The sequence below is a fragment of the Stigmatopora nigra genome, chromosome 15 (assembly GCF_051989575.1).
Source record: "Stigmatopora nigra isolate UIUO_SnigA chromosome 15, RoL_Snig_1.1, whole genome shotgun sequence".
NCBI lineage: Eukaryota > Metazoa > Chordata > Actinopteri > Syngnathiformes > Syngnathidae > Stigmatopora > Stigmatopora nigra.
The window spans coordinates 8729251-8745083 of record NC_135522.1 but is presented as its reverse complement, the minus strand read 5'-3'; the positions used below and the strand labels follow the sequence as shown (position 1 = coordinate 8745083).

General features: G+C 37.3%; 1 protein-coding gene across 1 annotated transcript; it reads left to right on the top strand.

The window, feature by feature from the left end:
• The first annotated feature begins 4933 nt into the window (after positions 1 to 4933).
• Positions 4934 to 15683, top strand: LOC144208681 (caspase recruitment domain-containing protein 11). The gene is made up of 24 exons (XM_077734649.1): positions 4934 to 5068; positions 6618 to 6860; positions 7308 to 7445; positions 7525 to 7711; positions 8071 to 8209; positions 8396 to 8614; positions 8817 to 8936; positions 9022 to 9147; positions 9297 to 9464; positions 9946 to 10050; positions 10359 to 10395; positions 10465 to 10502; positions 10609 to 10694; positions 11012 to 11055; positions 11158 to 11278; positions 11425 to 11602; positions 12238 to 12361; positions 12444 to 12684; positions 12923 to 12989; positions 13078 to 13171; positions 13329 to 13487; positions 14218 to 14330; positions 14398 to 14513; positions 14871 to 15683. The coding sequence occupies exons 1-24, from the start codon at positions 5062 to 5064 to the stop codon at positions 15076 to 15078; spliced, it is 3078 nt and encodes a 1025-aa protein (XP_077590775.1). The 5' UTR covers positions 4934 to 5061; the 3' UTR covers positions 15079 to 15683.
• The last annotated feature ends 150 nt before the right edge of the window (positions 15684 to 15833 follow it).

Sequence of the window (15833 nt, the reverse complement as noted above, 5' to 3'; positions counted from 1 at the left end):
CCTATCATGCATGTTTTTGGAATGAGGGAGGAAACCAGAGTACCCAGAGGAAACCCACACAGGCCTAGGGAGACCATGCAAACTCCACACAGATAGACATGAGCTGCTCAATGCTTGTTTTCAATGCATTGATGAAAATATCTGCCTTTACCTGATACAACAGTAGGTCCATTCATTCATTTTCCTTATTGTTTATTTTCTCATAAGGGGTGCCGGGGCCTATCCCTACCAACTATGGGCAGGCATACCCTGCATTACTCGCCATCCATTCACAGGGCATAGGGTTGGGGTTAGGCTCCAGCGCCCTTGCAGCTCTAGTGCGGATAAGCGTATGGAAAAAGAATTAATGAATAAAATGTGTATAGCTCACACATTAAAAGTCAATACATTATGTGCATGGACTTGCACAAGCCTTATGAAAGAAAAATGGAAGAAAGGATGAAATGCCCAGGGGGGGAGAGACTTATTCAAAAAGTTGGCAAATCTGTTGACAGCTGAATGTTTCACACATATTCAATTGCTAGCTAGAAGAAAAGCAGTCTGCAAAAAAGGGGCTGAAAGGAGGACTGTGAAAAAGAGGGAGTGGGAAAGAATCATATTCTAGCAGGATTACAAAAATATGACACGTTTTTTTGCAAGACATACAAAATCTCACAAATCAGGCATGATGACTGACAGTTTTAGTGCAGTACAGACACTTAAATTCATTTCAGTTCTGTGAGGGGTTTTCCACTTGCTAATGACTTTTCAGATGATCCAGCTTCTTATCACATGGACCCCCAAAATGGTTTAGTGGATTTGGCTCTTGCTTAGACAGAATCAGAAGGTTTATATTATGTGTTCTGATTAAATCCAGATGTACAAATATGGTGACGATTATTCTGAAAATGAGACTTGAAAACTGTATGTATGATGAAATCCTGGTTAAAAGATTTTAGGAATAAATGATTTGAAAGATTGACCATTCTGTGGTTTGTTTGGACAGTTTGTTGTGGTATGTTTGGATACAGGAAGCAAAGACTTGGCGCAGAAACAATAGACCATTGTAATTTGGGACTATAGCACTTTCTAGGTCACAACAAAACAATTCCGAAAGACACAAACACACACCCAAACCTTTGTTTTGTTAGCTCAATATTACTACTTGTTTGTTTGTTTTTCAGCTTTGGGTGTGAAGTCAGAGATGATATTTCCAGTATTTATCACTTATAAGTAATATTTACTATTAACTTGCTATTTCTAATCACCTGCATAATGGCAAATATTGACTATATGTGACTATATGTTTGTGTAAATGCTTGTAATTGTAATCATTAACATATTGATTGATTTTTGAATATTCTAAATTGCCCCTGGGTATGAGTATGATCATGAATGGTTGTTTTTTTTGTCTCCTTTGTCCCCTGATTGGCTGATGGAAGTTAGGCTCCAGCACCCCCGCGACCCTTGCGAGGATAAGTAATTCATTATCATTAGAAATGCAGTATTAAAAATGTTTGAATACCATAAATATGATGTAAACTTACTAGTAATGTGCAATGCTAACTTGTTTTAATGTCTCAATTTACATGATCTTATGATCAGTTAACTTGTTAAGTGATGTAAAAGAAAGCCATGCATTCTAAACAAATTCAGTTTTGGTATATTACAAGAGTCTTGTAGTCATAAAAGTAAGTGGGCACAACACGTTTATTTTCCCTGTTTCATCTGTGTCAACTCCATTTTTTGGAGGCAGCTTTCAGTGCATGGTTAGAAAAAATGTGATTTTCCAAAATGTTTGTGTGTCTTGAAATTTATCTGTGGTGGTTATTCTGCTGTCAAATGTGTAGTGGAGTTCACATTTAGATGCCTCTACCCTGTAATTCAAACTTGTGCTTAGACCTCATAGTCGTTAAAGGAAGAAAAATAAAAGGAAAGAGAGCATGGTAACATCAGTTCATTTGTTTTTGGGAATACAGAATCTTTCCACATAATAGTATTTGAATGTTTCTGCTCACAAGAAATATTTGCAATTGTATTGCATTAGAGCTCTGTGAATGTAAAAACTGTAAATTTAGGGATTTGTCACTATGGCACTGGAGAATATACTATACATCTTCCTCTCTTACTCATTTCAAATAATCGCGGGAGAATCCAAATGTCACATTTCTTACTTTCATTTCCAAGTCGGTCATTTAACATGGTTCACAAAGCTTGAGTTTCACCAGCTGGATCCACAATGAAAGCCACTGTCTCACTGCTCCACTAACAAAAGAAGCATAAATCACTTGTTCATGTTTAGATCAGTCCCAATTACTCATGTCTTCATCCTTCTGTTTTCTGAAATGAAATAAAAAAAGGACACTCATTGGGAACACAAAGGGCCGATTATGTGCAGACGATAGGCTTGAGTCACAGAAAAAGCTATGCTGGGGGGTCAGCAAGGTCAAAATGGAATATACTCCAAGATGGAGATTTGAATTGTGCAGTCGTATGCCATCCATTCATTTGCTACGGTTGCCAACCAATTGGAGGGTACGAAAGATGAACAACAATTCATGCTAGGAAATCACTATAAATACAATACATGCAAATGTAAATGATTAGTGCAGCACTATTTCATTCTTACATTCATTTTCTGAACCATTTTATCCTCTCAAGGGTCGCAGGGGGTGCTGGAGACACCCTGAAACGGTGGAAAACCCGATCCCATGGAGACAGACAACCATTCATGCTCACACTTATACCTAAGGGTCATTTAGCTTGTCCAACCAGTATATCATGAATATTTTTTGTAATGTGGGAGGAAATCGGAGTACCCAAAGAAAACCCACACATGCCTAGGCAAAACCTGCAAACTGGTGACTGACCTGGATTTCAGTCCACAAAAATATAAACTACATTTCTCATTCCTAGGGGCAATTGTTTAAATTATTTTACAGAAAATACCTGCCTATCCCGTTTGCAGCATATTTCACATTTCTGTGGTTAAGAGCTTCCAGCTCATACCCCCAAAAAATTGATGTGGAGAATTAGAGTACATATTAAGAGCAGTTGAAGGCATTTTTCTGCAAGATCTATTTTGGTGTGAGCGAGTTGTTATAATGACATTCCAGTGTGAGAAGACTGTGGGGTCCAGAGCTGCTGTCAATAGTGCCTCTGTGTTGCTGTCACCTTAGAGACAACAGGAATGCTCAACCAATGTGGAGGCCCCTCCTCACATTGGGCCGTCAAAGAATGTATCGGTCTAGAGGGAAAATAATATATAGTCTACCAAAAAATGGAAATCCCTTCAGAGTAGGAAAGTACACAAGTGGTGGTAAAAGTTTGTCTGATCAGAGAAGCAAACACGCAAGATTTGACAACATTCTACTATTTTGGTTATAAAATATCAGCATTCCTAGAATCAGATCGCCATGGATTTGTATTCAGGGGAACTGAATGTGAGTTTGGATGGTATGCTGTTTTAATCTTGCAATCTCAGCATCAGCACAGAGACCGCAAAGAGCATTTTAAGTTAAAAAACTAAGGGTGGCCTGCCAGCTTTGTCCCTTTGCCAAGAAGGAAACATTCTTCTCTCGGGACACTCGTAATTTATACCAGTTCATGAAGACGTTTTTTGGGTTTTTTTTTTTTAGAAATGACTTGCTATGGGCTACAAAAAATACTACCTTTTATACAAGTCCATTTGTTTTCTATACAGTGGTTTGTCTCATTTTTATTTATATATATATGTACTTTTGTTCTGGATTCTAGAGAAGATTTGAAGTATTGAGTATTATGATAAAAATGTGTATGGAAAATTCATCATATTGTACACAAAAGGGCCTTTTTTCAAGGTGCAGTATTTTCCCTCTACATTATATTTTATAATTCTTGTCCTCATCACATCAGAAATTTTTTAAAGGAAACGTTTCAATATTCTTTCATACTATATTTAGAGTAACACCCCTTATTGAGAAAAAGAGAGCTACAGTTTCTGGTCCACTTTGTACTCATTTATTGAATTACTTATAGTATTGTAATATTTCTTGCATGTAGATTTTTGGAGTGCGGTGAAATAATTTATTGAAACTGTGTGTAAAAATGTAAGTTATTAGTGCAGATTTTAATGGTCTATGGATATGCAGATTTTCATCTAGTATAGGTGTGTCTAATAGGAGTATGTACAATTGTATACTATTTATTGTTATTCGTACTACTGTACAGTATGCTTCAGTGTACTTTATCTTTAAAAGTGTGTTTTTTTATGATCAGATTTTATTTCTATGACCTTAGTGGCCGGTTTATAGAATAATTAGTGGTGGGAAGCAACAAATAAGTACAAATAATCAGATTTTCAAGTATCCATACTTGTCATTGACTTTTATTCCTGAAAATATTTAGATATAGATATTTTTACTATTAGGGCGGCCCCGTGGTATGAGTGGTTAGTGTGTCGCCGTCATAGTTCTGGGGCTCCTGGGTTCAAATCCAGCTCGGTCCATCAGTGTAGAGTTTGCATGTTCTCCCAAGGCTTGTGTGGGTTTTCTCTGGGTACTCCAGTTCCTACCACATTACAAAAACATGCATGGTAGGTTGATTGGACATTATAAATTGCCCCTAGGTGAGAGTGTAAATGTTTGTCCATCTCCTTGTGCCCTTCAATTGGCTGGCCACTGATTCAAAGGTGTCCCCGACCTCTGGACCGGAGTCTGCTGGGATAGGCTCTAGCACCCCCCGCGACCCCAATGAGGATAAAGTGGTTCAGAAAATGATTGAATGAAGGAATATGTGTATTTTACTTTTGTCTAAATAAGTGAGGAATAAAGTCCACATCGGTTGAGTTCTTGATTATTAATTGAAAACTTGAAGTCTGATTAATTTGTTAATGGGAATGTTGGTAAACAGCGCCGCCTATTGATGCCAGAAAGTCAGACGTGAAGAAAGATGGCTCATGACTCATCTGGGACGCGAACATTTAAACCTTGTCATGTGTTTTATGTCTTCCCTGACTCACCTCCGGACGGGAATGGGATTTAGTTGTAATAAACCCACCGAGCAGTTTCGACTCGGGGACTCAATAAGACGACGTCAGGAGACATGAGCGGTGAGTCCTTCTTTAAGAAAAGGAGCATTTATTTTTGTTCGTTTTTGCATATTTGACACTTTTCTGTCAGGTCTTTTCTATTGTTTCAGGTGTCCTTTCTGTGTCTGTATGGTCAATGTAGTTTTTGTATGAATACATTTTAGTGTTATAGTGAAAAAGACTAAGTAAAATGATTCAAAATTGTTATCGAGTTAAAATTAGGTTTAAAACTTGTTTATATAAATCTTTTTTATATTAAATAACATGAATAACAATCCCAATGATAAGAGTTCCTTTCACATGTATACATGTCACTCCCAAAAATAAACATGCAGTATTTATTATCTTTAATCTAAAAAAAAACAAGTTTTTTAAAATGTGATCTTTGAAAGTAATCTAAACTGATTTTTGAATTGGTGGTAGAATTAAAAATTACAATTTCCAATGGCACTTGGAATCCCTTTGTTTATATATTATAAGCACAATCATTATTTCTCATAATAATGAATGAATAAAATCTTTGAGTCTATAGCACAAAATAAGTCACTTACGGTTTTACAGATAATTCAAGGAACTATACACATTTTTTCATACTTTTGTACTTATCTTCTTATGTTTTTTTTGCTGTTGATTTCAATTTGCTCACTACTGTACATGGATATTATGCATGACTAATTAATTTTTTTACAGGCTCATAATCACTTAATTTGTAATTTGCTTTTAGTAATTCTCACTTGTCATACAGTAGCTCACAAGTCTGTTGATTACTTGTTGTTATTGTTAGATTCCACAGCAAGTCTATGCATGCCCACTGGCTCACATTTAGCTTTCAAATCAGCCCAATTTGGCAGCCTAAATCTCTTAACAACTCCCAAAAATGAGTCACAACCGGCTTTATATAATAGACCTATTTTTAACATTTAAACAACCCATACATATTGTAAAATATTTCTGTAATCAATTGTTTGGTCAGTTATTCACCTATTGGCTTTTATATTGACAGCAGTAGCTGTCCAATCTATTGGAGGTTGGGGTTGGTTGTCGGACTTCTACTAATGATAAACTCATTTCAATTCATATAGATGAGAAGAGCAACATGATTTCATGTTATTGTTCAAAGGCAGTGAAAGAGTTACAATAGCTGGATCTCAGCTTTTTCCTTTCTGACGGGGAGTATGTATGTTTTCTTTGGACCCGTTTTTTTTCCCCCTTGTACTTCATTTTCCTCCCACAGTCTGAAAACATTTTTGTTAAGTAAATCAATTTGTCAAGTTTGGAATGATGGTTGAATGGAAAGATACCTTTAAAGCATCTTTTAAAAAATGTTTTAGTCAATGAATCATGACATAATTGAGAAATCATTGCAACATCATCAGCATGTTTTGGGGAAGTTGGAGAAAAAAAATGAGACCATTTGAAAAAAATATACAGATTTTGCATGTTCTCCCGGGCTTGGGGGACTTTTCTCTGGTTATTCCGGTTTCGCCCCACGTCCCAAAAACATGTGGGGTAACCTGGTTGAACAATCTAAACTGCAATTTACCTGGAATGATTTGTTTGACTCATGCAGGTGTCACACTTTTGACTGAGGAAGCAGAAATCCCTCAGGAAGAAAACAGACTTTCTCCCTCATGGTCAGAGGAGTACTGTGAGGAGCTGTGGGAACGTGTGGAAGGAGTACGACATAAACTAACCCGCATCCTCAACCCAGCCAAACTCACCCCATATCTGCGGCAATGCAAAGTCATTGATGAACAAGATGAAGATGAGGTGCTCAACTCCATTCAGTATCCAATCCGCATCACAAAGGCTGGTGAGAGAAAGTTCCCCTAAAATACCATTATTTTCATATTATGAGACATACACACACTTTGAACCCTATTCATCAACCAACTTAATCCATCTGGCTAAAAAGTCTGCTGTTTTTTTTGTACAAGCATATAATGCCTGACAAATACAATAACTATACAGTATTTAACAAATCTATATCACCAAAGTAATGCTCTGTTTGGATGGACTCTATCACATTAATGAAATTGGCTGTAGAATGATGTGAAATTATCTAAAGCTAAACAGATCCTATTGTGGAAAACACACCACTATGGTACGGGACCCACAAAAATAAACATTGCGAGTTAAGTGCCAATCAAAATTGGATCATTTTGAATTCTAGTTTTCTAGTGAACATCATTGTGGTGAAATGTAGACTTGTGTGCCCCCAAATCCCCACTTAACAGAAGATTTTCCATTTGTTGCACAGGTCGTTTGTTGGACATTCTTCGTGGCCAAGGTCCAAGAGGTCTCCAGGCCTTTATGGAGTCACTGGAGTTTTACCATCCGGAACAATACACACAGCTGACTGGAGAGCAGCCAACACAACGATGCTCTCTCATTTTAGGTTAACTGGGAAAAGAATAGATGAATAAATAAAGTTTATCTTAAAAATCTAGCATCGTGCTAACAGTTTGCCTTCACAGATGAAGAAGGTCCAGAGGGTTTGACTCAGTTTCTGCTGCTGGAGGTCCGAAAACTGAGAGTACAACTTCGAAACAGCCGGTTGTGTGAACGCCGTTTATCTCAGCGCTGTCAGGTTGCTGAGGAGGACCGTACCCGTGCTGAACGTAAAACTCAAGAAATGCGACATGACAGACTGCAACTAGAGAGGTTTGTCTGGTGTAGTTTAATATTCACGTTTAATGATTAAAATGAGGCGGGCCCAGTAGACAAGTAGTTATCATGATGGCCTCACAGTTCTGAGATCTAGGGTTAAATTTCCGTTGGGTTCCAACTTTCTTCTGGGGCCTGTGTGGGTTTTCTCCGGGTACTCTGTTTTCCTCCTACGTCCCAAAAACATGCAGGGTAGGCTGCTTGAACACTCTAAATTGGACGTAGATATGATATCATGAAAAATATGCCATGTGAAGACCATAACTAAAACTAAGTAAAACAGAGCTATGTGATGAAATGCTTTTTGATTGTTTTTGCAAAATCATATTGTACCTTGTGTCATTTTTGTCAACCAGGTTACGTCAAGAATTGGATTCGGCCAATCGAGAGCTTGGCAGGCTAAAAGATAGACACTTAGAACAGTCTGATAAGTACTCCAGAGCCCTAGAAGGACAAAGCAAAGCCTCCATACGGGAGAAAGAACTGCTTAATCAAGTGAGACTTGAACCATACCATTTATGTATGTATTTGGGTTTGGAAATAAAAGTAGATTTCATTCAAAATGTGTCATTTGAAACTTTTTAGAAACGGTAACTACATCCATTCACAGTAGAAACCAATGGATCGCAATGGTGTCAATTCTAACCCTTGTTAATTTTTCTGCATTTGATTTCCATTCAGGTTCAAGATCTAAAGTCCAGATTAACAGAGGCAGAGCATCAAACAATCAAACCTGGAATTAGTCAGATTCAAACAAATACAAAGAAATGTTTGTTAACCAATGGAGGATTAGGCGGTCCGCCGGCTATACCTGCCAAGCCATCCTACTGTATTGATGTTCCGAAAACAGGAAACATGGGTACTCCAATGAAGAGTCCAATTCCTACTACTGGAGTCATAGTATGTTCTTGTCATTTGATATTTAAACATACTGTCTGTTTTGATTATGCTTGCTGACAATTCAGATGTTTTGTTTCATAAATTGTTGGACAATGGCAGCCTAGTGGTTAGAATGCCCTCTTTGCTGTTAGTATTAAGTTTAAAATTGGATAGTTGATGATTTTCCTCTTATAAGAAATGGCTTCTAATGTATTTCCTCCAGGCACTGATGGACATTCTTCGCCAGGATCGCAAAGAGGCTTCTGAGCAGAGACAGGAACTCTGCAACTTCATCACCAAACTTCAATCAGAGATACAGAACACTGAAGACCATAAGGACAAGGTACACACTTTCTACCAGGCATCTACAAATCAATAGGTTTCATATTATGATGTCCTGAATAAAGACTTGTCAACTATGTTTACAGCTGCAATCACAATGTGAGCAGCTACAGCTGAAAGTAAGGACTCTCCAGGTCGACTGGGATACAGAACAGAAGAGGAGTATGGCCTACTTTAACCAAATCACTGAAATTGAAAGGGAGAGGGACCAGGTTAGTGAATCGTTTTGGTCTACGAGCCATGAGTCATGGGAAGAGTCATCATCCCAACACTGCAGAAAATAGCCTCACGTCAATCCTAATGTAGTACTGTATGAGCAAGGATTATCATGTTTTCCTGTCTGTGTTCCTTTTCCCCTCAGGCGATGCGCAATCGTGACAGCCTGCAGTTGGAGTACACCGACTGTCTACTAGATAAGAATCGTCTGCGTAAACGCATCGAAGAGCTACAGGTTAAAATGGAACTGCAGCAGCGGGAGTTGGAGCAGGTGACAGAAAAGTGCAGGGAGCAAAGCTCCTGTTTTCACAGTGTAAGTCAACTTCTCGTGTCCTGGCCGAATTAAAACACTTGTCAATCAAGCAATTCTGTCACTATATTTTTCCCATTGAAATGAATGCCCAGCTGTGGCTTTTAGTGGATCTCAGTACTTGAAAATTCATTGGAAATTTCTCTCAATAATACTGCCATATGGCCATTATTTTATGGCCAGTATTATACCAATGATAAAAGCCCTGGTTGGATTGACAACACATCAAAGCTCAAATTTATCTGTACAATAAATCAAGAGGAAAAAGTAAAACAAATTCATATATCACTTTTTTTTGCTTTATTTCTTAACCATGCCTCAACAATCTATTTGTGAACATGATTTTGTTCTTCACAGCCATGATAAATAATTATAACTATTATTGCTGTAAAACAAGTAGCGTCAAAAAGACAAGGACAGGAATGCTAGATCTACAACCAATTATTATACATATAACACATAATTCTTCACATGTGCTCACCAGTCCTACTTGTCGCTATGCAGTGAAGACCAATGCTACGGACCCTGCTGTTCCCTTGACCTGGACCTGAACTTACCTGTTAATGGCACCCATCGTCAGTTAAGAAAGGTCATAACATAATTTAGTATTTTTTTCCTAGTCATTTCAAGGCTATTTATGTGCAATCCATTCATGGTATTGTTTCCATGTGATAAATGTTTTGGAAGCAAACAAGTTTTACAATGTTTTTATGATGCTACTGTCTATTATTTCTCAAATTTAAGATTTCAAAGAAACAATGATCAGGATCCCATTTACTTGAGAAACAGCAAAGTCTTGAGCAATATTTAACAAGTTAGGACATGTAGAGAGTTCTTCTCCTTGTGTGAGGTCATACTTGTACATACTCTAATTCTTTGTTATTGTCTGTGCAACAGGTATTCTCTAGAGGCCAAACAAATGACAATTCAGAGGGTAGGTTCTGTTTTGTTCAGTCAAAATATAAGTGAGTTTCTTCTTGATAGCATGTTTTTTTATTACCAGATTCTCATTCGAACTCTGAAGAGAATCCACTTTCGTCGGTACGTATCACACGACTTGACTCATCAACAGGGTGGAGTGCAGATTCATAGTCAGAAATAGGACAGTCAAACAGTAAGAAATCTTTGTCAACATCTGTGTCCTCAGACAGAAGATGAGAAGGAAATAAATCGCCTTTCAATATTCACATTTCCTCCTTGTTTGAACTCCATCAACCGAAGATTCAATACAGAGTGAGTTTTCTTGGTAATCATATTAATTGTTATTTTATCAACTCATTGGCTATGGAATGATGCATGTGTGTGCCATCAGAAACTCAATCTTAAATACCAAACAAATGAATTAAATTAAAATGTACATACTTGACTTGAATATTTTAAATATATGTAAAACTATCTGAAGAACTTAATCTGAAATGTTATTGTTTGATTTGTATTATTGCGTTAAAAGCTGAGTATGAAGAATGTACCATCATTTCAAATGGAATGGACGTCTAATAGATAAGAATGACTAATTTCAATTAATTTTAATCCGTTTGCCGTTCAAAAAGGTTTGATTTGGACTCTTGGGGCAGTGATGAGAATGACATTCCAGGTATTTTTTATTATGTCTTCATTTGCGCTCTCATTTTCAACAAGTAGGAAGTGAAAAGTATTGTAGTCTAATGTGCAATGTGTCATTGTAATTTTAATTTAGGTGAACACAGTGAACCCTCTTTAGGGGATTCCATGAACTCCCTTCACTCTCATCTCTTCCCCCCCGATCTGGTCAACCTGCCAGCTGCTAATGCACATCAACTCAGTCCCAGCAGTCCAAGGTAACTATTATTCTCCAAAAAAAGCTAATTAAAATAACTTAATATTGCTAAATGAGACACATTTTAAGAACATGTCAACCCTCAATTGGAATCAGTTTTAGATCAACCCTAAAGTTCACATCACCGTGATGCTTTCTATATTTTAGGATACCTCCTATGTCTCCATCTTCAAGTCCTCCACTAACTCCAAAAAACAGTAAAGCCAGCCTTGCTGATGACATTACTATTCTTGGTGGAAACCAAACAGGAATCTTTGTCAGCCACGTTAAAGCTGGTTCAGTGGCAGAGCGATGTGGATTGAAGGAGGGAAGTGAGCTCCTAGAGGTACGTATCAGTCAGGTTACAGCATATTTTACCCTTTCAAGCATAAATTTGATAAAATCGATAAAATGATAAAATCAATTTGGACGTCCAGCCCAGTCAATGTCACTGAAAGATGAGCATTTACGACCAGTCCTTCCAGTCTAAATGAATTGGATGTCTATTCTTGTCAAAGTCATGGAAAGTGTTAAATACCATGAAAAAAAAACAAATTGATATTTAGGGATGTAGATTGTATTACTATTTTTTTATTTAATTTAGTCAGCACTTAATCACATTGCATTCATTTACAAATCTTTTTGATAATTATATAGAATACATATAAAAATACAATCATAAAAGTACTAATCAGCTGCCGTACTTATTTTTGTATTATTTTGAAATGTTTATTTTTTGTACTTTTTTTTTTTTATTATTTCAACTATGTTCTGTTTTTATTCATAGTTTTATTATAATATATTGCCAATGTCCACTGAAAGATAAAAAAAAAAATTGAGAGTTTGCAAGACATTTTTTAGGTCATGGTTAAACATCATCTTATTATTAGTAAGCACATTAAAGTAAATCTAAATTAGAGAAATTTACAAATTTGACATCAGAGTTATGATATACAAATGATGTAATGTTTCCCTCCCCAGCTAGAAAATGTTCTCTTGGGTGGAGGAAATATCGTGCTCAGCCAGTGCACGGCAGAAATAGCCCACTTTTCTCTCCAATGGTGGACTGAAGCATCCACGCTCATACACAAGTACAACCAAGAAGGTGAGTCTATTTCCACAGAAGAAGAAAAAACAGTTTTTCTTTCATTCAATAACTTTGCTGCTCCTCTGCTTTCTGTTCTCAGCATATGCCAAGCTGTGTTCCCAACTCTCATTGTCCACCTATAAGGGTCCTGACTCATTTTACGTGCGGGTCAATCTCTGCATTGAGCCTCTCGGAGACCCATCGTCGCTGCGTGTGTCATGTGATGATATCATTCATGTCACAGACACAAGGTACAATGGTAAATATAGCTGGCGTTGTTCCCTCGTGGACCCGAGCACAGCCAACCCCAAGCAGGCTGGTAGCATGCCAAATTATAACAGGTGGGCATTGTGCTTACTGTGTACTCTGTACTGTATTTCCCGGATTATAAATCACACTTTTTTTTTATTGTTTTAAAATCTGATTGATACTCCAGTGCAATTTATGTTTCTTTTTTTTTTTTTGCTAGTGCGACTTATAATCTACTAATAGTCCAAAAACTGCCTTAATGATCACAAAGAAGATTTGTATGAGAAAAAAAGTAGATTTCTAAATTATATGCTCTATTTTTCATTTAAGGGCACAACAGCTGTTACTTGTCAAGTTACAAAAAATGGCCTTGGAGCAGAAAGACTTCAAAAAGAAGGTAATTATTAGTCATATTCATATTCTTAATGCAAAATGAGTTCCAAATATTAAAACTAGTTTATCACCCCATGCTGTATCGAACGAAGAAATCCTGTAGTCGAATTCGCCTGGTAAAGGGTTTGCATCTAAAATCCAATGCTATTGGGTCTACGCAGCAGGTCCTTTACACTCTGAACAAACGTAAGTAATGCACCCTTGGTCAGGTTAGAAAAAAACAGCAAAATCAGTCTTTTTACAATTAGTATTCAGTTATTTGTGAATTTGTTTCTCATTAAAGTGCACATGTGTGTGTGTGTGTGTCTGTGTGTGTGTGTGTGCATTTGCTTCCTTTATTCAGGGCATCAAGAAAACTTGATCCCTTATAGTCTAGTACAGCCAGTCAAGGTTCACTCCAAGCGACCAGTCATCTTTTCTCCGTCTATCCTCTCTCATGGGCTCATAGAGCGACTGCTGCAGCCTGTCGAGTCTGGTTTACATTACAATACTTGCACACCAGGTATACATCAAATTATTCTCATCTCATTTTCGGAAGCGCTTTATCCTCATTAGGGTCGCGGGGGGTGCTGGAGCCTATCCCAGCTGACTCCGGGCCAAAGTTGGGGGGCAATTTAGAGTGTCCAATCAGCCTACCGTGCATGTCTTTGGAATGTGGGAGGAAACTGGAGTACCCGGAGGAAACTCACGCAGGCCCAGGGAGAACATGCAAACTCCACACAGATGGAAGTAACCTGGATTTGAACCCAAAACCCCAGGACTGTGAGGCCGACACACTAACCACTCACCCCACTTGGCCGCCCTTCACCAAATTATTATTATTATTATCGCCTGGGATCGAACCCTAGAATTGTGTGGCCAACCCGCTAACTAACCACTTGGCTACTACTCCACCCCCATTGATTGTCCAATAGCAAAAACATTTTGACTGTATTTTTTCCTACATTTTGACAAATTACAGTTTTATGTAGTTTTTTTAATAGTACAGTTGGACCAAAATTTTACAAATGTATTTAATGGCCAATGTGTTATCCAAGAAGTGGCCCAAAGATGCCTGAAATATAATTGGAAGTGACCAAAAGTAACCCACAGGCTCGCAAATGTCTACAAAATCCTTTTGCTTTCAGACCTGAATGTGAATTTATTTAAATACTTTTTGACCTATGCAAAGGGACCTAACAGAACTATTCTTAACTGCAATATCCTCACTTCATCCATTCTCTCATATGTAGAGATAATACCCATATTGGAGAGGAGAGACAAGAACATTTTTCTGTTGGATTCCCAAGCTCAAGGGCCAACTCTTGGCGTACGGCTAGAGTCAATACAAGAGGTCATCAACCAGGTGAATGACCAGATCCACCGAGTAAAAATCCAGTAATAATAAATGTCTTTTTTTTTGCCCATTGCAGAATAAACACTGTTTGTTAGAGCTCGGATTACATAGTGTTGAGCATTTATTGAGACATGGAATTTACCCTATTGTCATCCACATTCTTCCAAAGAACAAAAAGCCTAAAAAGCTAAGGTGAGTACCCTTAGCATTTTCCACAGTATACTTAGAAGAGTGGCTCAATAGAAAGTTAAATTAAATTAATGAAAGTATATTTGTGTGTACACACATACATCGATATATGTATACTATAAATATATACATGTGTATACTTTGTAGACTATGTAGAAATTGATTGGTTTTTAATTTTACCCCTTGTTGATAGAGATTTAGTCAAATACACACTCAAGTACGGTCCTCTGAAGACTAAAAAAATAATAATCTAATGTTATTTGTGTTAAAATCTCTTGTGCATGAGCCTGTTATCCAATAATATGTCAATCTCCTTTGTGTGACAAACCATTTCATCTTACCATTCTATGTTGAAAACAGAAAGTTTTTTCCACGATGTGGGAACTTAAGTGCAATGGAAGAGATGTGCCAGGTGGAGCAGTTACAGTTGGAAACTCTGCCCTTGCTCTATCATACTTTGGAGCCCAGCATATGGAGCGGTACAGAAGAACTGCTTATGGCCATACGAAATGTCATCAATATCCAACAATTGTCTGTAGCTTGGGTTGAGCTGGATTGGCTGCAGTAATGTGGACAATTTTCCCAACATTTATTTAGTTATCTTCATATACAGTGCCTTGAAAAAGTATTTGCCTCTTCTTGTTTTCTGTGTCTTTTGCATATTTATCACACACAGGTTTCAGATATCAAATCAATTTTGGTATGACACAGATACAACCCAAGGAAAGAGAAGATGCAGTTTCTTAATGATGATTTCATGTACCAAGGCAGAACAAAATACAAACTTCTATGGCCCTCTGTGAAAAAGTAATCTCCCTGCTTTGTTAAATCACAAAACAACTGTGACTAATCACAATTTTTGGAAAGCTGAGTTCACAGGACACACCCACACATGAATACCACCACATGTTTTGATCAGAGCATCATGCCACAATGCAAAGAAATTTTGGAATAAATGTGGGAAAAACATACAAGTATGTGTTATATTTATGTAAAAGTGGGAAGTACAAATCATTGCAGTTTCAGTATCTACTTTTCTTATATTAGATGTACTAGTACCATACCTTAAAATTGGATACCTTTTTCAATGAATTGTATGAAAGAATTACTAGCAGTGTAATATCTTTATTATGTATCATTTATTGTGGAAATAAAAGGTACAGTATGTGTGCACTTTTTATATCTGTTATCTTCAATATTATAGGATATTAGTAAATTGAGCTGCAAGTTTGGTAAAAGAATGAGTGAGTTTACTCTCTTTTTATGACGACGTCTCCCTCTAGTGGATGGTAATAGCATAGCAGTTTATCCTCCCCCCAGTGA